At 42.3% G+C, this 21,650-nt stretch overlaps 2 protein-coding genes across 16 annotated transcripts in view; both read right to left on the bottom strand.

The window, feature by feature from the left end:
• Nucleotides 1–6,005, bottom strand: part of LOC110506740 (chromodomain-helicase-DNA-binding protein 9) — a 120,375-nt gene extending 114,370 nt beyond the window's left edge. For 4 of the 6 annotated variants that reach the window (XM_036963371.1, XM_036963373.1, XM_036963372.1 and 1 more), the window contains exon 1: nt 5,914–6,005. The gene's annotated coding sequence lies outside the window, so the exon portion shown is untranslated. Of the gene's footprint in view, nt 1–5,116; nt 5,517–5,913 lie in introns of those variants that run through there. The other 2 variants (XM_036963370.1, XM_036963377.1) reach the window with 2 other exon arrangements.
• Nucleotides 6,006–7,118: 1,113 nt separating this feature from the next.
• LOC110506741 (AKT-interacting protein) lies at nt 7,119–15,827 on the bottom strand. Of its 10 annotated transcripts, none has more exons than XM_021586581.2 (11): nt 15,668–15,827; nt 14,613–14,734; nt 12,791–13,011; nt 12,366–12,430; nt 12,183–12,283; nt 10,399–10,487; nt 9,968–10,015; nt 9,549–9,647; nt 8,738–8,863; nt 8,494–8,554; nt 7,119–8,264 (listed from the first exon to the last, which is right to left on the bottom strand). In XM_021586581.2, the coding sequence occupies exons 2-11, from the start codon at nt 14,658–14,660 to the stop codon at nt 8,157–8,159; spliced, it is 966 nt and encodes a 321-aa protein (XP_021442256.2). In that variant the 5' UTR covers nt 14,661–14,734; nt 15,668–15,827; the 3' UTR covers nt 7,119–8,156. The 10 variants fall into 10 exon arrangements, with proteins under 10 accessions (XP_021442256.2, XP_021442252.2, XP_021442251.2 ...); XM_021586577.2 differs by having other exon boundaries at nt 8,738–8,845; nt 14,484–14,734; nt 15,668–15,825; XM_021586576.2 differs by having other exon boundaries at nt 8,738–8,854; nt 14,484–14,734; nt 15,668–15,825.
• Between the last annotated feature and the right edge of the window lie 5,823 nt (nt 15,828–21,650).

Raw genomic sequence — 21,650 nt, forward strand, 5'->3', positions numbered from 1 at the left:
GGTCCCCAGTCCAAAGCTTCCGGTGACGGTCCCCAGTTCAGAGCTTCTGGTGACGGTCCCCAGTCCAGAGCTTCCGGCCAGAGTCCGGAACCTCCTGAGACGGTCCACAGTCCAGAACCTCCTGACCACAGAGAGCCTTTGTTTTTCTATGGTATAGTAGGTCAGGGCGTGACTGGGGGGTTTTCTAGTTATTATTTTCTATGTGGGGTTCTAGTTTAATTTTTCTATTTTGGTGCTTGGCATGATTCTCAATTAGAGGCAGCTGGCTATCTCTAATTGGGGATCATATTTAAGTAGCATTTTTTCCACCTGTGTTTTATGGGATATTGTTTTGAGTTAGTGCACGTAGCACCTCTATGGTAACAGTTCATTGTTTGTTTCGTTCTTTATTTGTTGTTTTGTGCGTTTTCAAATAAATATTATGTGGAAACCATATCGCGCTGTTGTTTGGTCCGATAATTATTCCGACAATCGTGACAATGACACAAGGAATTATTCCAACAATTGTTTACAGACAGATTATTTCACTTATAATTCACTGTATCACAATTCCAGTGGGTCAGACGTTTACATACACTAAGTTAACTGTGCCTTTAAACAGCTTGGAAAATTTCAGTAAATTATGTTACGGCTTTAGAAGCTTCTGATACGCTAATTGACATAATTTGAGTCAATTGGAGGTGCACCTGTTGATGTATTTCAAGTCCTACTTTCAAACTCAGTGCCTCTTTGCTTGACATCATGGGAAAATCAAAAGAAATCAGCCAAGACTTCAGAAAAAAAATTGTAGACCTCCACAAGTCTGGTTCATCCTTGGGAGCAGTTTCCAAACGCCTAATGGTACCACGTTCATCAGTACAAACAATAGTACGCAAGTATAAACACCATGGGACCACGCAGCCGTCATACCGCTCAGGAATGAGACACGTTCTGTCCCCTAGAGATGAATGTACTTTGGTGCGAAAAGTGCAAAACAATCCCAGAACAACAGCAAAGGACCTTGTGAAGATGCTGGAGGAAACAGGTACAAAATATCTATATCCACAGTAAAACAAGTTCTATATCGACATAACATGAAAGGCAAGGAAGAAGCCACTGCTCCAAAACCATCATAAAAAAGAGAGGCTACGGTTTGCAACTGCACATGGGGACAAAGATCGTACTTTTTGGAGAAATGTCCTCTGGTCTGATGAAACAAAAATAGAACTGTTTGGCCATAATGACCATCGTTATGATTGGAGGAAAAGGGGGAGGCTTGCAAGAGAAGAACACCATCCCAACCGTGAAGCACAGGGGTGGCAGCATCATGTTGTGAGGGTGCTTTGCTGCAGGAGGGACTGGTGTACTTCACAAAATAGATGGCATCATGAGACAGGAATATTTGGGGATATATTGAAGCAACATCTCACAACATCAGTCAGGAAGTTAAAGCTTGGTCGCAAATGGGTCTTCCAAATGGACAATGACCCCAAGCATACTTCCAAAGTCGTGGCAAAATGGCTAAAGGACAACAAAGTCAAGGTATTGGAGTGGCCATCACAAGCCCTGACTTCAATCCTACAAAAAAATCTGTGGGCAGAACTGAAAAGGCGTGTGCGAGCATGGAGGCCTACAAACCTGGCTCAGTTACATCAGCTCTGTCAGGAGGAATGGGACAGAATTCACCCAACTTATTATGGGAAGCTTGTGGAAGGCTACCTGAAACATTTGACACAAGTTAAACAATTTAAAGGCAATGCTACCAAATACTAATTGAGTGTATTTAAACTTCTGACCCAACTGGGAATGTGCTGAAATAAATAAAAGCTGAAATAAATCATTCATTGAAGCCAGTGGGTTTGGCGATGAATATGAAGCGAGGGCCAGCCAACGAGAACGTACACGTAGCAGTGGTGGGTAGTATATGGTGCTTTGGTGACAAAACGGATGGCACTGTGATAGACTACATCCAATTTGCTGAGTAGAGTGTGGGAGATTATTTCGTAAATGACATCGCCAAAGTCGAGGATTGGTAGGATAGTCAGTTTTAAGAATGTATGTTTGGCAGCATGAGTGAAGGATGCTTTGTTGCGAAATAGGAAGCCGATTCTAGATTTGATTTTGGATTGGAGATGCTTAATGTGAGTCTGGAAGGAGAGTTTACATCTCTAACCAGACACCTAGGTATTTGTAGTTGTCCACATATTTTAAGTCAGAACCGTGCAGAGTAGTGATGCTAGACGGGCAGGCGGGTGCGGGCAGCCATCGGTTGAAGAGCATGCATTTAGTTTTGCTTGCATTTAAGAGCAGTTGGGAGGCCACGGAAGGAGTGTTGTATGGCATTGAAGCTCGTCTGGAGGTTTGTTAACACTGTGTCCAAAGATGGGCCAGAGGTATACAGAATGGTGTCATCTGCGTAGAGGTGGATCAGAGAATCACGAGCAGCAAGAGTGACATCATTGATGTATTCAGAGAAAAGAGTCGGCCTGAGAATTTAACCCTGTGGCACCCCCATAGAGACTGCCAGAGGTCCGGACAACAGGCCCTCCGATTTGGCACAGTGAACTCTATCTGAGAAGTAGTTGGTGAACCAGGCGATGCAGTTATTTGAGAAACCAAGGCTGTTGATTCTGCCGATAAGAATGAGGTGACTGACAAAGTCGAAAGCCTTGGCCAGGTTGATGAATATGGCTGCACAGTATTGTATTTTATCGATGGAGGTTATGATATCATTTAGGACCTTGAGCGTGGCTGAGGTGCACCCGTGACCAGCTCGGAAACCAGATTGCATAGCGGAGAAGGTACGGTGGGATTCGAAATGGTCGGTGATCTGTTTGTTAACTTGGCTTTCGGAGACTTTAGAAAGGCAGGGTAGGATAGATATAGATCTGTAACAGTTTTGGGTCTAGAGTGTCACCCCCTTTGAAGAGGGGGATGACCGCGGCAGCTTTCCATAATTTAGGGATCTCAGACAATACGAAGAGTGTCAAGTCCTCAACTAGCAGCTTCATTAAATAGTACCCGCAAAACACCAGTCTCAACGTCAACAGTGAAGAGGCGACTCCGGGATGCTGGCCTTCTAGGCTGCCAGTTGAGGACCTGTGTCCTCTTGCTCAGTTGTCCATCGGGGCCTCCCATTCCTCTTTCTATTCTGGTTAGGGCCAGTTTGCTTTACAAAAATGTTTAACTCATTGTGTATATTACATGTTTTATTTGATGGCTTTATTATTTTATTCCAAGTCATCATCTCATCTCTATAGAGTTGCTATATATGCTGTCTGACAAAATCACAATTTTGTAGTTCTTCAAAGTAAACAAGACATACTTTTATGACTGCTGAACACCAACTATCAATGACTTAGATCATGTATTTTCAGGTAGAGATACTGCAACAGCTGCTCTCTATATCACCTCACAATCGCGCATTCTTCTGTCTCTTCTGTAGCAGGCATGAAAGAAACACAGACTGGATGAGTAGCTGTGTAATTTTAGTTTAGTGGAAATTATGTCCAATATTGACCTGTTGGAAACAACAACTCCCTACTACATCGCACAGTCCAGTCTGGATCTGATTTATCTCCAGAGAAAGTGTGCAATGTTATCATTGAGCTCAACGAAGAAGAAAAAAATAGGAAATGCAATTCAAATAATTGAACCAACGTCTGTCAATCAGTTTATAAAAAAGAAAAAAATGTTTTTTTAAATAGCACTACCCTAGGGTGCAGCCTTAGCGGAGTTGCCAGCAACCATAAGTTCCGGTTTTCAGGGGAAATGGAAGAGAGAGCCTGTGACACGACTGCCCTTCCATTAACAAGGTGACACTCCAAATTAACTCCTCCTTCACATTTACTAGATTGGTTGAACAATGCATAAGATCCAGACATATATTTTATTTTTATTCTCATCATGACCAGAATGTTGAGGATCTAGTTTCAGGACGTTTTTGGGGGGAATTGCATGTAGTAGGTAGGCTATGACTTTGCTTATAAATGCTAGGGTTGTGAAGCATCTATGTAGTTCTTATGAAGACTTTATGCAGTCTTGAAAGTCTTTATAAATTGATTTTGAACCCAGCTCTGCAGTGAAACTAGCTCTAGTTAATATCTGGAGTTAAGATTTAGCTACAGTGAAACCCACTTTAAAATGTAAAACATAATTCATAGTCTACATTCGATTTGGCTATTTGTTTGGCTGGTTTATCTGTAGGCTCTACCCTCAAAGTATTGGGTAATAACCAGCCCACCAATAACGAAAGACCCCCCACCTGAATAATATTTTATTTGGTTAAAAAGCAGCATTGGACAATGAAGATTAATTTCACTGATCAAGGCCATTCCAGAGCACATTCAACAGGTCCCACTATAGTCAGTGCAATATAAATAAATGCATTCGTGTTTTGCTGCGCTTCCTGTTTACATTTAGCCTCCTCCCACTGGTCACACATTGGTTGAGTCAACGTTGTTTACACGTCATTTCATTGACATTACGTTGAACCAACGTGGAATAGACGTTGAATTGAAGTCTGTGCCCAGTGGGCTAGCTACCTCTGCATGCCTGCCGCTTGCTTCTTTCTTTGTTTATCATGAGTCTATGCCTCTTTGCCTCAAGTAGCATGATATCACCAACCCACTATACATAACAAATAAATAGGCGTCGTCGATTTCAGAGTCCTGGTGACTTATTATCTAAGCACCCTCAACAACAACAAAAAATACAAATAACAAGTGCAGCCACAATAACGACATAGAGACAGAAACAATGCAGCATCAAACTGTCCAAACTCACAAACCCGTCGTCTGTCGACGATCCAACTCCATCATGGATTCAGAAATCAAAATAGAATTTGCACAAACTACATCTACGTGCAACGGACATCCATGATAATCATCAATCGATTTGAATCAACTGGCTGCTGATTACACTCGTTTGTAAAGACGTTAAATAAGAATAATCCCAAGAATAACAGTGTTATTACGAAGTAAGAAAGGTTAATAAGTATCCTATTGCATTGTTGAATTTTTACTTTAGAATAGGTTCTAGAATCCCTCAATTAACCACACCTGGTTTGTGTGGCACAGCGAGAATCTGTAACAATGAACCCATGATAGAAAGAAGCCCGTCTGTAATGGCCACTAACCTCAGCATCCTCCGAGTGCAGCTATGGCTCGTGGCTATCTGAGCATCGAATCTTCACAACAGCCTTGCTGCACCTTATAGTAAAAAGGCTGCTTGGCACTCGATGTGTTTCCCAATCACAACAGGCTACCTAGTTAGAGAAATTAGCTGAATCTTAACTTTCTGAATCTGAAAGTCAGGTGGCAAGCCTTAGGGATTCTTTCCCACCATCTGTTCTTCTCGAGACTCGAATCGTACACGTGTCCCCACTTGTCTCCTCTCGACTTCAGTGGTGTCGTGACGCCTCTGCTGAGTAGGAGAGGAGGGAAAGCTGGATGGGGGTCGACAGTCATTCATTAAGAACAATGCAATAGATTGACCACAGACAATCCAACCAGTTGTTGATGGACCCGACCGAGTTTCGTTGAGACCCCCGACTGATATCACTTTACCCTCTGCATGCACATTCATGGTAACGATGCTGAGCTGGCTCGAGGCTCGTACCCCATCACAGCGGGTCGCTGTCAGTTGAGAAGCGCCATCAATAACTTTAGTAACACGAATGCAATAATTCGAACTCTGAGAATCATTATGGAAATGGGATAACTCACAATGTTCCGCGAGCCATTTGACTGATATTGTAGTTAGCTAGTTGGGTGCTTTTCAGACCGGGATTCTCACTGTTAACGTAACGTTAGTGACCACAGCTGAGCGTCACTGTCTCTCAGTCATTTGAATGACGGTTTGCTCCCAGAGTTCAAAGCTCTGTGTGGAGCCAATACTTTCTATTTATGACGAGAAAATGGTTTTATTACTTACCGAAGTGACGAAAAATCCGTTGACTGAAAATTATAAGAGCGAAGTTAACTAGTTGACCAGAGCGGTTCCACTGCTGCTGACGTGACGAATCGATGACACAATTTGCATATCAGTTACTTGCTCTCTGATTGGACAATTGAGAAGTCGTTCAATTTTTATAATCTCAGATTACATTTGGAGCCGGTTCCACATGGACAAATTTCATTTTCAATTTTGTGCCATAGTAACTCCTCATATGTAAAAATAAAATGACAAATATTAGACCAAATTGGTTATAAAGGCATGACACACAAGATGGCCGCGGTAGATCTGAAGCCAATCCGCGGAGGTTTTACTTTGATAACACAAACCTGTAGTCTCCCGGATAATAATGTTGACTCTGACAGGCGAGATAGTTGGAAAATAACATGGCAACCTGTCGTTAGTGTGTTGTGACCCCCAGTGGCTCTTCACAGTACTGCTAAACCAAGTCAGTATGGTCTTGACGTGAACCATAAATCTATGCCTGACAGCATGAGATCAGAAATAGTGGAAAGGTTTTCTAAAATCGATGAGATCCAACCAGATTTTTCACACATACTTCCACGCGCTCCTTTTGATTATTCTGAAAGTTAAATCAAAGAACATGCCTTCATTTCGGGAAGTATTACTGGGGAAAGTTAAAAACGTTTTTGGCCTCGCGTGCCTCTGAGGCTCCGAAATTTTTCAACACGAACATCGTATGTTCAGTTCACCCCTGGTTATCAACCTGTTCAGCTGATTTATTAAGAGCAAATGTATGCTTGATCTGAAAATATGGTTTATAAGCGCCGTATGGATGGTGTCACGCATTTGCGGAGTCTGGAGTCACAAAGGCCAAATTGAGCTCTAACACGTTGTCGTGCGACATGACCCACACACCCTTATGTGATGAATAAAGGCTACTTAGATCTCCACAGCTAGTCAATGGCAAACAGTGCTTACCTCAAACCTTAATCACTACATACATGTACATCACAGCTGTCCAAAGCACTGCATCTCAGGGCTTGAGGTGTCACTAGACACTGGTTTGATTTCAGGCTGAATCATCTATCAGCCATGATTGGGAGCCCCACAGGGCAGCGTACAATTGGCCCAGCACCAGCCGGGTTATGCAGTCATTGTAAATAATAATTTGTTCTCAACTGATGTACCTAGTTATATAAAGGCTCATTTTAACACAGTCATTGGTATGCATTGTCATGTTTATTTCCTTTCAAAGAAAAGCTTTCCAAACTCACTACCTATACAGCGTGAACTGTTGACTGAAGATTTGGTTCCATATAGGAACGTTAAAATGAGAAGTCCACATATGCATTGTTTTACCAAATTCAACAGTCCAGACAGCATGTGTTTACTTCATTTCACAGCAATATAGTGCCAAGTAGCCAAAAGCTTGAGCAAAACAATGTCTGTTGAGGGCTGCCATTCCCACAGCACATTTTTATTTAGACAAACCTTTAATCAGCTCAATAAGGGTAAATAGAACATTCAAAACTATTTAAAAGCAATGTAAAGATAGCCGTGATTTAACGTTGCATATTCATTAAAACCATACCTGCAATATATATTACCCATCTCGCCTGTAGTTTACACAGTAAAGAAATTAAAAAAAAGATACCAAACCATAATCCAAAAGGATGCAAATTCCCCCCCACCCCAAAAATGTAGTGTTGGTTTAATTTAATTTCAGTCAAATATGTTTGGGGAAAAAAATAATACCCAAGGTTAGAGTCCATCTTCAGTCTGAAGTCATTGAAAAACATTCCAAGTCCCAATAATTAACTGTCCTGACCACACCTTAGCAAGCGGTCATGAATCCATAGTCCAGTTACACAGTATACCTATAATTAATGCCGATTTTTATTCTCAACCAGCTTTGAGTGGTTATCTTCATAGACCAAACCCAAGCATGTGCAAAGAGCAGAGAGGAAAATAAAGGGGAAAAAAGCGCAGATTGCATTGTAGCCGGTGTTACTTAGTAAATCAACAATGACAACTGGTTGACTAACATAATATACACATTTTTGTTCTATAGCTGTTTGAGCACAAGATGCCTATAATGCTTTTAAAGCTGAGCGCAAGTGTTGCAACGTAAAATGAAGTCCATTCAACTTGTTCAGTTCCTATTCACACGACTGAACGGCTGCTGAAGCTAGTCTGTGGCGTGGCATTCTGCTCTGCATCTTCCTCTAGTGGCTGCTGACTAGGACTGTAGGATTAGCTCAGCTCTGGGGAGGGTTGTCGTCTTTGCTGAAGGGTTGTGTGGATCCGGGCTTTACCCAAGACAGTCCTGACACCTGCAGCCCCTTCTGGTGATCCTCAGGCCGTCTCTAGAATAACAGACACATTACCACACTGTTCAACTAGCACCATGGAAACAAATGGCCGCTCACACAGCTTGACCAATCACAGCCCTGCTGGCTCTCATTCAAGTAAACAAGCCTCTTTTGGGAGTGAGCTCAGAGGGAACCTGAGTCCTTGGACCATAGCAGACAGACTCAGAGCTGTGTCCTTTTACATAAGTCTGAAAAGCACACTGCTGGGATTTAGAAGACTCACTTTATGTGTGAACATCCGTTCCTTCGCCTCGTCGTGGATCGCTGGGTTCCATGAAGAGAAACTGGAAAAATTTGCATAAAAAAAAAACACTTAAATTCTCAACCATTTATTGCATCTCCTTTCATATGCTGCAGGAGGTTACTTATTGACATAAAAAACATGTTTTAAAGACAATGTTCAGATTGTTCGTGAGCTATGAGAATGGGAAATGGAATTCCAGGAATGAGCTTTTCCTACTACCAACCTTATTGCATAAGGATCGTCCATCTTGGGTTGGTCGAAGAGGTGACTGTTGCATAGTTTGACGCTGTCTACCACCTTGCTTTTGAACAACTGCACATCCTTGTCGTACCTGAAAAAACTGTGAGATCTACACCTGTTGTATTCAGCACATGTGACTAATACATGCAATTTGCCAGTCAATACATTGTGGAGAGATAATTGCCCCAACTTGGCCACAATCTAATTCATTAGCTCAGAGAATTAAGAAAAAAGACTCAACAGAATACAGCAACATTTCAATTAAACAGCAAGTCTCAACAGCCACCTGTCCCTTTTAGTAGCCGGGCATCGGCACACATTTCAGTAAATAAACAATGGGTCTAACTTCATTGTTTACGACGTTACCATGGACACAGCTCTGATAATCCCAGTCATGTGCATTAAAAACATTGCTCGCTATCAAATCAACACAATTCAAGTTCTCCATGGTGCCAAATTGGGGTGTATGATCTGCAATTGATTTGTTATATTTATACTGGTAACAAATAAGTTTGGTAGTATTCAACATTTTGTGCAATAGCTGTGTGCATTAAGGAAATACACACTTAACTCAAATAGACAGAAGCCCGTCTAATAAGCACTGGTTGTGTTCAGTGACTGAAGCAAATAAATGTATGGGCTATTCATTGAAGTTTCAGGGTACACAATAGAAGCACCAAGACTAGCTTGCTTGTTGACCTATATAAACTGACCCAGGCCACACGTACACATGACCCAGTACAGGAGTAAGAGAAGGAAGGCTGTGAGGAGAAAGGGAACAAGTACAGACTTACAGCACAGCAGCTTCTGGGTTGAGTGGTTCCATAGTGTTGATCTTGTAGAACACCGTGCGTGCATACATCAGGACTTGCCAGATGTGGTTGTGATTACGCCTTCATGTCCCCAGGGAGACATTTATGATTCTCTCAACATAATGGCAAACCAAATACAACTCCAGTCACAGTAAATACACAAGTATCATAAAGGCATTCCATGGTGCATAGGTTCATCTCAGACTAGTGAAATACCCAACAGTAGCACTGCTCAAACACCAGTAGTGCACAGCCAAAGTGTGACATATACACCATAATGAGACTGATGTTCTCACTGGAAACCTTGGACAACTTTACCCATTCAGTAAAACATAGTGCTGTGCTCCTATAAATCCACCTTCAGCTGATAGAGACTGAGGTTTAAGAGGAGAAGACCTTACATGGCTGTGTCACTGTCCAGCTGAAGAAACAGGCCATGAGTAACAGAGCTGGAACAGCAGTCAGAGTAAACACTGGGCCTTGATGTAACACATGTCAGTTCTAACTAAGGCACACTATAGACAGGCACACTATAGACAGCCCCACGCAGTTCAACTCAGGGACAGCACTGTATCACTATTTACCACCAGAACAACATCCTGAGAGAACACATATCACAACATGAAGCAGTAACATCATAGATCAAAAAGTAGTAACTGCATTTAGCCTATCAAGGGATGTGTAAGGCTGCGTAGTAGTGGCTAGTACATAGTGGAGCAAACATTACACTAATGGAAAAATAGCACGCCACATGTACCTGACAAACACCCATTTCTAAATCATCCTAATTCATTTTGATGTAATGATCTGGGCATAGAAGCCATGCACTGACCTCCACTTGGTGAAGGCTCTCCTGACATCAAGCTCTCCTGAAACAGGGTCCACAAGTGGGTGGAAGACTGGGATATCAAACACCACTCTCTAAATGGGGGTAAAGGAGAGAAAATAGTACTGTTAGAATACTGCATAAATAGCTAAACACGCATTTCAAACCCCTCAACTTTTTCCACATTTTGTTACGTTACAGGCTTATTTCTAAAATTGATTAACTACACACACAATACCTCAATGACAAAGTGAAAACATGTTTGGAAATTAGCAAATTCATATAAAAACAGAAATAGCTTATTTACATAATTATTCAGACCTTTTGCCATTAGACTCGAAATTGAGCTCAGGTGCATCCTGTTTCTAATGCTCATCCTTGGTTTCTACAACTTCATTGGAGTCCACCTGAAGTAAATTCAATTTTTTGGACATTTAGAAAGGCACATGTGTCTGTCTATATAAGGTCCCACAGTTTATAGTGCAATATCAAAGCAAAAACCAAGCCATGAGGTCGAAGGATTTGTCCGTAGAACTCAGAGAAAGGATTGTGACGAGGCACAGATCTGGGGAAGGGAACCAAAACAGTTCTACAGCATTGAATGTCCCCGAGAATGCAGTGGCCGTCATCATTCTAAAATGGAATAAGTATGGAACCACCCACCAAGACTCTTCCTAGAGCAGGCCGCTCTGCCAAACTGAGAAATCGGGTGAGAAGGGCCTTGGTTAGGGAGGTGACCAAGAACCCGATGGTCACACAGAGCTCCTCTGTGGAGATGGGAGAACCTTCCAGAAGGACAACCATCTCTGCAGCACTCTACCAATCAGGCCTTTATGGTAGAGCAGCAAGACAGAAGCCACACCTCAGTAAAAGGAATGACAGACTGCTTGGAGTTAGCCAAAAGGCACCTAAAGGACTGACCATGAGAAAGTATCTCTGGTCTGATGAAACCAAGATTGAACTCTTTGGCCTGAAAGCCAAGCATCATGTCTGGAGGAAACCAGACACCACTCTTCACCTCACCTATACCATCCCTATGGTGAAGCATGGTGGTGGTAGTCATGCTGTGGGATATTCTTCCAGAGGCAGGGACTGGGAGACTAGTCAGGATTGAGGGAAAAATGAACAGAGCAAAGTACAGAGAGATCCTTGATGAAAACCTGCTCCAGATCACTCAGGACCTGACTGGGGTGAAGGTTTACCTTCCAACAGGAAAATGACCCTAAGCACACAGCCAAGACAACACAGGAGTGGCTTCGGGACATGTCTCTGTACTTGAGTGGACCAGCCAGAGCAGACTTGACCTGATTGAACATCTCTGGAGAGACCTGAAAATAGCTGCGCAGTGACACTCCCCATCCAACCTGACAGCGCTTGAGGGAATCTGCAGAGAAGAATGGGAGAAACTCCCCAAATACAGGTGTACCAAGCTTGTAGCGTCATACCCAGGAAGAATCAAGGCTGTAATCACTGCCAAAGGTGCTTCAACAAAGTACTGAGTTAAGGGTCTGAATACTTACGTAAATGTGATATTTCAGTTTTAATCAACACTAAATTTTTTTAGACCTTTTTTGTAATGTGTGTAGATTGATGAGGGGAGAAAAAAAAATACATTTTAGAATAAGGCTGTTACGTAACAAAATGTGGAAATAAGGGAATACTTTCCAAATGCACTGTATGATTGTCACAAACCAATCAGTCTCAGCCACCAAAGCAGGAAATGCTGAACAAAAATGCTTTATTTTGTGTAAACAGCTGTAGTGTTACAGCAGGTCCACAAAAGTACTCACAGGACATTCACCATCAGGATAGTTATCTGGAATATACACAGTGAACTTGAAGACTCCATCCTGGTACAAGCCATGTCTGATGAAAATGACCCCAAACCACACTGGAAAGAAAAGAATCTCAGGATCCCTTAGTATAGATTATGTGTAGATTATGCAGTCAAACATGACAGATTAGGCTCTTACTCAATGCTGATTTGTAGGATGGCTGCACATAGATTCCAGGCAGTTTTTGCTTGATCACTAGAGTGCTGTGGGTCACAGGGTAACATGGTTACATGGAATTAAATAAATGCAGCAGAAAATGGATATGGAAATTAACAGCACATTTTTTCATCAACAGCTTCTCTAAATGAACTACATAACAGTGGCCTATGCGCAAATACATCGAAGATGCATCCTCCTTCCTTTCTGTAGGCTAATCAATGATCTGACATGTTGGATTGGTGAAAATAAATCATACCTTCACTTATCCAGTCGCATACAGATCAGTGATTACCTCTAGCAAAGGAGGTAGGCATGAAGCATTTTAAAAAGGTATTCAAAACAGAGCCAGTGCGTCTACTACATCCACTACCCAAAATAAAGTTTGATCTGGGGCCAGTACTTACAACTCAGCCAGCAGCGAGTACTCCAGGTAGAATGGACCGTAGGAGGCATGTGTTCCGTTGGCCAACTGGGCCGTGGCGGCAGGAGAGGCCGGCTTGGTGACGGGAACTGCATTCTTAGGGATAGAGGGAAGCTGCTTCTTCCCAAAGCTAGGACGGGCTGGACTGGCTCTTTGTTGCTGCTGCTGCTGCTGCTCTCCACTCTGTTCCTCACCGTCAGATCTCTGCTCAGCAGAAGAGTGAACAAAAGGCATTTAACAACTCAATATCCATGTCTAGGAAGTAAAAACTGGTAGCATTGATTATTACAAGAGGGGAGTATGCCTAGATTTAACCCACTTAGCAAAACACTATTCACCATGTTGCAGAGAATGCAGACGACCAATTTCAAGCCAGTCTGTTACATCTACCTGCATAAACAGAGGCAAGCTCTGTTGTCGAACTACAAGGCAACACAGACAGCAGTGGGAGCACATGTTGAGCCCTGGGCAATAGGCATGTGGTGACAACCTCACAGGTTTCAGAGACTCTGGTCTGGCATCAGTTTCCTTGTTCCATGGGGAGGTGAGAGCACCCATAGAGAGCATCCCTAAACACAGCCCGCATCATATCCCGCCAATGCTAGCTCAGTGGGAAGCACAGGGAAGTAAGCTAAGGAATAGATTAGCAACAAACCCTCAAGGCCTATCCCTCTGCAACTAAGGAAATAATTCAGGTTAACGGACAGCACACAGTGAGTGCCATTAAACAATCCATGTTGTAGAATTAATGTTTTTAGGAGGCACAGAGCAATGAGTGAACCATTCATCTGACAAGGCAGGACAGAGAGTAGTCACACCTATGTTACTACTGGCAGAGCTACTTCGCCAATGTGACGCCTGTATGCTAAACTGGAAGTTGGTGCCTCCCTTTCTCCCAGAAGTCATTGAGGTACGTAGGCAACAGACTGAATGGCAACAGCAGACATGGCAAACCGCTTTCACCCAACTGAATCTTAGCAATTATCAAACAAAACAAAAGTTGAGAAGTTCCCCATTTGCTCTGGTCAAACTACAGTTTAACATCAAATCCAAGTGGATTTCCCAGGAGCAACAGGCTCCTCCTGCAACAACCACAACAATGTGTTGTGACAAGTCATGTTGGACTATAGTTGCAGCTGCAACCTCCAGAGCACTAAGGCTGGGACGATACCAGTTTCACAATATTTGTTAGTATAGTGGCAAGGAAACAAAACAGATTTAACTTTTAGGAAAAACAGCCATAACGTTGGAAACAATCAGTTGTCATCCAGTCAAATATATTTTCCAAGCTATAGCACAATATTTTACATACAGCAGGTTATTAAAGGACCAAAGAGTTAGGTCTGCTTCGTGTCAAATATTGCAATACTAGTATTGTCACAGCCCTAAAGAGCACCAGGTAGTAAAAGGCAACCCTGAAACTGCCCTCTTTCAGGACGAGATTGCAAAGGAGTGTCCCTGGCAAGGAGTTGGCGAAAAGGCATGAGTAGGCCTAATGCGTTATTAGAGGACACCACACACCTTAAGTTAGACATTCCCATGCCACAATTCCAGTCCTCCAAGATTCCTCTCAAACAAAAGACAGGCGGTAACAGCAGTAAAATGCATGAAGCTTCAAAGGAAGCCACGCCGTCTTTGTGGGAAAACGTTAGGAAGACAGACCACACAAGCCTTACTTTCAGTGTGTGGGGGTCTCTTTGGGAACTTTTGAAGATCCTGTTTTTTTGTCTCTCTTCTCGCTTGTGTGTTGGGTGAACTTGACAGAAGTTGTCTTTCAGTGCAGAAAAGGAAGATCGCTCCCTTACCTTACGACCAGTATTGGTAGACATGCTCCAGAATGGGTTCAGGTTCATTACTCATGGAGGTGCAACTTCGCCGTCTAGGTCAGTCCCACAACAAGTGTTGCCTGTGCCATTCACTGGCATCACTGGGGATACAATTGACAGAACAAATGTTAAATTTGTATTAATTTAGAGCCATTTTCATACTAGTCCCCCATGACAATCAAACCCAAAACTCTGACGTTGAATGCACCATGCTCTACCAACAGCCACACGAGACCAAATGACTGATGAGGCCCTCTACTGAGCACACACACAAAATGGGGCAACCTGACCTCAATGACAACTGCTGAATCGCTGATCTGCTGACCATGCTGCTGCTCAGACAGTCGTGCCTCATTCATGTCATGACGTCAAACAGGTATAACTTACGTCTCTGCCAGGCCAAGCACTATAAACCCCACCGGGAAATAATCCAGACATACACATTTGTGATGTCTGGTGTTTAATGGTTGTTTAACATGGAGGTTGAGTGTTAGATTCATTATTTAATTCGCATACTACCAAAAGGCATTGTTATTGCCGTTGGCTACAGTAGTTGACAAGTTAGTTAACTAAGATCTTTGTTTAGCTAACTACTATGGCAACTAGCAATGTTGACATTGTATCCGTGTTGGGTCACGTGTTCCTATGCAGGCAACTAATTCTGCAAAATGACTTTGAACACATAGCTAGTTAAGATAGATAGTTACGTTACAGTAGCTAGTTAGATTGTTAACAATATACGTCCAGACGTCCAGTTCGTTAGCTGGACGCCAGGTTTGCAATTACAAATCAAGTATACATAATCATTTGCGATGGAATCTAGCATTGTTGCTTATTATCCATAATGAAATAGGCATACTTTACGACTCGATAAACGAACAAGAACGTTCACAACACAAACTTAGCAAACCAACCAGATCTGCTAGCTTGCAAGCTAACCAGCTAACGTTACCTAGCTTGAAAGCCAAAGGTAGCTAGCTAGCTACTATCCAGTTGCCAGCTTACCTTCCCTGAACGAAAATTCAGACAAGTACCTGTTCAAAAATTGCCCATTTATGTGAACAATTTCAAAATGTGCGTTTTAAAGACGTTGCAATCACCACTGGTCAAAACAAAAAAGGTGTACCGCAACTGGCTAGCTAAGTAATTTCACAGACACCGGAAATCAATCAAAAACCTCACGATGGGCGTTTCCTATTCACCTCGGGATATTTCTATTGGCTTATAACAAAGGGTGGATAAAGTATGATTCGCTGACGTTCTATCACTTAAGTCATGCTGTTATGCCGCGTTCTCGTATTAGTCGGAAATAGGAAACTCAGGAATGTCCGACTTGCTGATTGTAGAACATGTTGAGATGGGTTGGTTAGTTTAGTAACAACACCGACTTCGAATGTTCACAACATGTAAACTATATTTCGTCTCCAATGCTTATTAAAAACATAAATACATGTGGTCAATGAACACTTGTGGTCTCTCAAATACAAATGTAATTGTATTGGTCACACATGTTTAGCAGATGTTATTGCAGGTGTAGCAAAATGATTGTGTTTCTAGCTCCAACAGTGTAGTAATATCTAACAAGTAATGTCTAACAACAATACACACATATTTAAAGCAAAGGAATTGAGTATATAAATATTAAGATGAGCAATGTCAAAGTGGCATAGACTAAAATAGAGTAAAATAGAATACAGTATATGCATATGAGATGAGTAGTGCAAAATATATAAACATTATTAAAGTGACTAGTGCTCCAATTATTAAAGTGGCCAGTGATTTCAAGTCTATGTGTATAGGGCAGCAGCCTCTAAGGTGCTAGTGATGGCTATTTAACAGTGTGATGGCCTTGAGATAGAAGCTGTTTTTCAGTCTCTCGGTCCCAGCTTTGATGCACCTGTACTGACCTTGCCTTCTGGTGAAAAGGCAGTGGCTCGGGTGGGTGTTGTCCTTGATGATCTTTTTGGCCTTCCTGTGACATTGGTTGCTGTAGGTGTCCTGGAGGGCAGGTAGTTTGCCCCTGGTGATGCGTTGGGCAGACCACACCACCCTCTGGAGAGCCCTGTGGTTGTGGGCGGTGCAGTTACCGTACCAGGAAGTGATACAGCCCAACAGGATTCTCTCAATTGTGCATCTGTCGAAGTTTGTCAGGGTTTTAGGTGCTAAGACACATTTCTTCAACCTCCTGAGGTTGAAGCGGCACTGTTACGCCTTCTTCACCACCCTGTCTGTGTGAGGTGTACGCAGAGAAACTTGAAGCTTTCCAGCTTCTCCATTGCGGTCCCTTTGATGTGGATAGGAAGGGTGCTCACACTGCGGTTTCCTGAAGTCCACGATCAGCTCCTTTCTTTTGTTGATGTTGGGTGAGAGGTTATTTTCCTGGAACCACACTCCCAGGGCCCTCACCTCCTCCCTGTAGGCTGTCCCGTCATTGTTGGTAATCAGGCCTACTACTGTTGTGTCATCTGCAAACTTGATGATTGAGTTGGAGGCGTGCATGGCCACGCAGTCATGGGTGAACAGGGAGTACAGGAGGGGGCTGAGCACACACCCTTGTGGGGCCCCTGTGTTGAGGATCAGCGAAGTGGAGTTGTTGTTTCCTACCTTCACCACCTGTGGGCGGCCCGTCAGGAAGTCCAGGAACCAGTTGCACAGGACGGGACTATCGTGGAAAATTGCAAGATTATGTTTTAATGCTTGTAAGATTGTTAAAATGCTTGTATTACATTATAATAGTTGTTACATTCGACAGAATAGAGTATTGTGTGTGTGTTCCACTGAGGATGTGCTTTTATGAGATAGCACTGACAGAGGAGATTTACGATGTCTTTGGGTAATAAAGCCTAAAGAGCATTCCAGATAGTAAAAGGTAATGTTTTTGTGCTATACCGTACCAGGGCGAGACGGGTTCCAGTTTGGAGTAGGAGGGGGCCAGACACTAGTCTTTACAATGAGAACTGTTGACACAGCAGTAACTGTCTGCTATGTTTTATAGATATCTTTCATACAAATCTTAACATTTGTGAACTGTTCCTAAGATCTGTGGTTCGTCAGTGTAAGTTGAGAGGGGTGTATCTTGGCTATAAAAGATTTTTGTACTTTTCTGGTGGCACTCTCAACGGTTCATTAGAGGTAGTGAATTGTTGAAAGTCAAATGCTATTGCAAAGCTTAATTGTTATTAAATATGTAGTTTAAGTATAACTCTGACTGGTGTGTGAAGTTTGTCTCTCTCTCTCTCCATTTGGTAATACAGAAAAATGACACGACAGGACCCAGGGCCCCAAGTTTAATGATGAACTTGGAGGGTACGATGGTGTTGAATGCTGAGCCATAGTCAATGAACAGCACTCTTACATAGTTATTCCTCTTGTCCAGATGGGATAGGGCAGTGTGCAGTGCAATAGCGATTGCATCGTCTGTGGATCTATTGGGGTGGTAAGCAAATTAAATTGGCTCTAGTGTGTCAGATAAGGTAGAGGTGATATGCTCCTTGACTAGTCTCTCAAAGCACTTAATGATGCCAGAAGTGAGTGCTATGGGGCGATAGTCATTTAGTTCAGTTACCTTTGCTTTCTTGGGTACAGGAACAATGGTGGACATTTTGAAGCATGTGGGGACAGCAGACTGGAATAGGGAAAGAATGAATAAGTCCGTAAACACTCCAGCCAGCTGGTCTGCACATGATCTGTGGACGCGACTAGGGATGCCGTCTGGGCCGGCAGCCTTGCGAGGGTTAACAAGGGTTAAATACGTTGTACAGTTGTTGGTTAGTTAGTGAATTTTTGCCATATTAGCATAGAAGTGACATCCGTCAAAACACATCAAAACAAGACATGGTATCAAGAAGAAGATAAAACTAGTTGAAACGGCACTAGTAACAGACCAGAGATATCAACCCAGTGAAACCCTTTGGCTATCATCACAAAGAAAAGCCCTAGTAAAGGTATCCAAAACATATTTATTTCTGAGGTATAACATTAGACATTAAAACCAGTAGATCGTGATAATGACATCATCCACAATTCCTACGTAAAATTCCCAATTGTGCCATATTGCTGAATGGCACCAAAGATTATGGATATACTGACAATGGGAGTCGTTGACCACAAAGTGGCACAGCGGGCTGTCTCGCGCCTGTCTATCCTTTCTTTGGATTGGTGGATACATCTCATTGTTGTAATGTATTTTGAATATTCAATGAGGGTTGTTGACGTCACCGGCCTGTATTCAATGGCAAGAGATATGCTTCTTAAAATAAAAAAAAGATATGCTACTAGCCTCAAGTCATTTAACTAGGCAAGACCGTTAAGAACTAATTCTTTACAATGACGGCCTAACCCAGCCAAACCCTAACCTGGACAACGCTGGGCCAATTGCGTGCCGCCCAATGGGACTCTAGCACTGAGAAGCAGTGCATTAGACCGCTGCGCCACTCGGGAGCCATGAATATGCATAGCCACCTCGAGACAACGCCTCTATAAAGTGTTTTTATCAAAGTAGCCTGGATGTCACGTGTCCTACTTAAATCAGTACACTCTTAACTTAAGAATTATGAAACTTCTATTCGATCAAATAAACCTCAAGTTGCAAATAAGCCATATTTTTAGTTGTTGACCAAATTCGACACTCATTGACCTCCATACAAAAACTCCTTGCTTGGGGGGTGAAAGAACAAAATGAAAAACACCTGCTACAGGGAGACAGTGGCCGCAACTAACAAAGGTTCGTGGTCAATGTAGTCGTTTTCATCGTGCATGAAAGAGTCAACCCGGGAGCATCGTCATAGCCTGCTGGAGGTGTCAGCACGTGGTTCTGTGTGATGACAAATGCAGTAGTCAGAATGGATCACAGTTTATTTAAATATTTAGATTTGTAGTGAACTTTAAAATATTTCACAGTGGGGATCAAACTTGATCTTAATAAACACATTTTAGAGCCCAAACATCTGTAAAAAAAAAAATGGTTTGGCCTTTCAGGTGATCAAAGTTTATGTAGGCTTTCTAGGACAGACCTGGGTAAGGCATTCATGGTAAGCTCGTTCACATTTTATTTTTTATTGCAGAAATACCAGTATACATACAAGAAGCAGACCTTGGTTTTTTGCATTAATAGGTCGCTACCTATGACATAATAGACCCTGGATTGCAGATGATATGTTTTGGCCAAAGAGAGGTTTTGAAGCCACCGGTCCACCATGTTGCCATTCATCAGAAAAGCAGTGGAATTTTACAGTATTTCCTTTAGATATTTCAAGAACAAAATGACATGTATTTAAATCTTTTTTGTGTTGTAGTTCACAACGGTAGTGGGGACAGTAGCATTAGTACTTTCTAAAAATTATACTTTAAGGATTTTAAAAAATATTTTATTTTTGTGTTTAGCTCACATAATATGATTTAAGTATGCATTATGGCTAAAACAAATGTAAAAATTAGTACATGCATTTCTATAGCTTCCAAAATATGTTTTACATTAGTGGGGGAGTGCCAAGATGGAGGTGTGTTAGCTTCCAAACAGCACCCTCTGTCTGTTATCTAGTGTATATATAAACCGTTGGTTGCTATGCAGTAGCCCAAACTGGTCTCAGAGTATTTTGTATTATTCTGTATGTAAAATCGGAGACGCTACGTAGGTATAATATGTTAGGTTTAACCAACCTTCTTTCATTTTTGCCTTAAGTAACCACTTGTTTTATGTAACCATACCAAACTTAACATATCATACAAATTTGACTGCCTGCCCCTGATTTACATCTACTATGTTACATTTAGTAAAACTATTTTAGGTGCAGCAGTAAAATGATTGTAGGGAATACTCAGTAGGTTTTGTGTAATATATATACAGTGCCTTCAGAAAGTATTTTGTTATGTTACAGTCTTATTCTAAAATTGATAAAATTGTTGTTGTTTTTTTATACACAATAGACAAAGCAATTTTTTTAAAATACATTTTTGCTTACTTATAAAAAAAAAGGGAAATATCACATTAACATAAGTATTCAGACTTTTTACTCAGTACTTTGTTGAAGCACCTTGTCTGCGATTTCAGCATTGAGTCTTCTTGGGTATGACGCTACAAGCTTGGCACACCTTTATTTGGGGAGTTTCTCCCATTCTTCTCAACAGATCCTCTTAAGCTCTGTCAGGTTGGATGGGGAGTGTGGCTGCACAGCTATTTTCAGGTCTGTTCGATCGAGTTCAAGTCCCAGCTCTGGCTGGGCCACTCAAGGACATTCAGAGACTTGTCACAAAGCCACTCCTGCATTGTCTTGGCTGTGTGCTTAGGGTTGTTGTCCTGTTGGAAGGTGAACCTTCGCCCCAATCTGAGGTCCTGAGCTGGTTTTCATTGAGGATCTCTGTGTACTTTGCTCTGTTCATCTCTGCCTCGATCCTGACTAGTCTCCCAGTCCCTGCCACTGAAAAACATCCCCACAGCATGATGCTGCCACCACCATGCTTCACCATATGGTTGGTGCCAGATTTCCTCTAGACTTGACACTTGGCATTCAGGCCAAAGAGTTCAATCTTGGTTTCATCAGACCAGAGAATCTTGTTTCTCATGGTCTGAGAGTCTACCGTAAAGGCCTAATTGGTGGAGTGCTGCAGACATGGTTGTCCTTCTGGAAGGTTCTCACATCTCTACAGAGGAACTCTAGAGCTCTGTTAGTGACCTTCGGGTTCTTAGTCACCTCCCTGACCAAGGCCATTCTCCCCTGATTGCTCAGTTTGGCCAGGCGGACAGCTCTAGGAAGAGTCTTTGTGGTTCCAAACGTCTTCCCTTTAAGAATGATGGAGGCCACTGTGGACCTTCAATGCTGTGTGCCTCGATACAATCCTGTCTCGGTACTCTACGGACAACTCCTTCGATCTCATGGCTTGGTTTTTGCTCTGACATGAACTGTGGGGCCTTATATAGATATGTGTGTGCCTTTCCAAATCATGTCCAATCAATTTAATTTACTACAGGTGGCCTCCAATGAAGTTGTAGAAACATTTCAAGGATTATCAATGGAAACA

Source organism: Oncorhynchus mykiss, chromosome 26 (assembly GCF_013265735.2).
Source record: "Oncorhynchus mykiss isolate Arlee chromosome 26, USDA_OmykA_1.1, whole genome shotgun sequence".
Taxonomy (NCBI): Eukaryota; Metazoa; Chordata; class Actinopteri; order Salmoniformes; family Salmonidae; genus Oncorhynchus; species Oncorhynchus mykiss.

Coding starts and splice junctions, on each gene's coding strand:
- LOC110506741 (XM_021586574.2), bottom strand. CDS start 14,660: ATGAACCTGAACCCATTCTGGAGCATGTCTACCAATACTGGTCGTAAG. Junction 13,012..14,483: donor GAGACCCCCACACACTGAAA/GTAAGGCTTGTG, acceptor TCTGCTGAGCAG/AGATCTGACGGTGAGGAACA. Junction 9,648..9,967: donor CTGGACAGTGACACAGCCAT/GTAAGGTCTTCT, acceptor GGGGACATGAAG/GCGTAATCACAACCACATCT.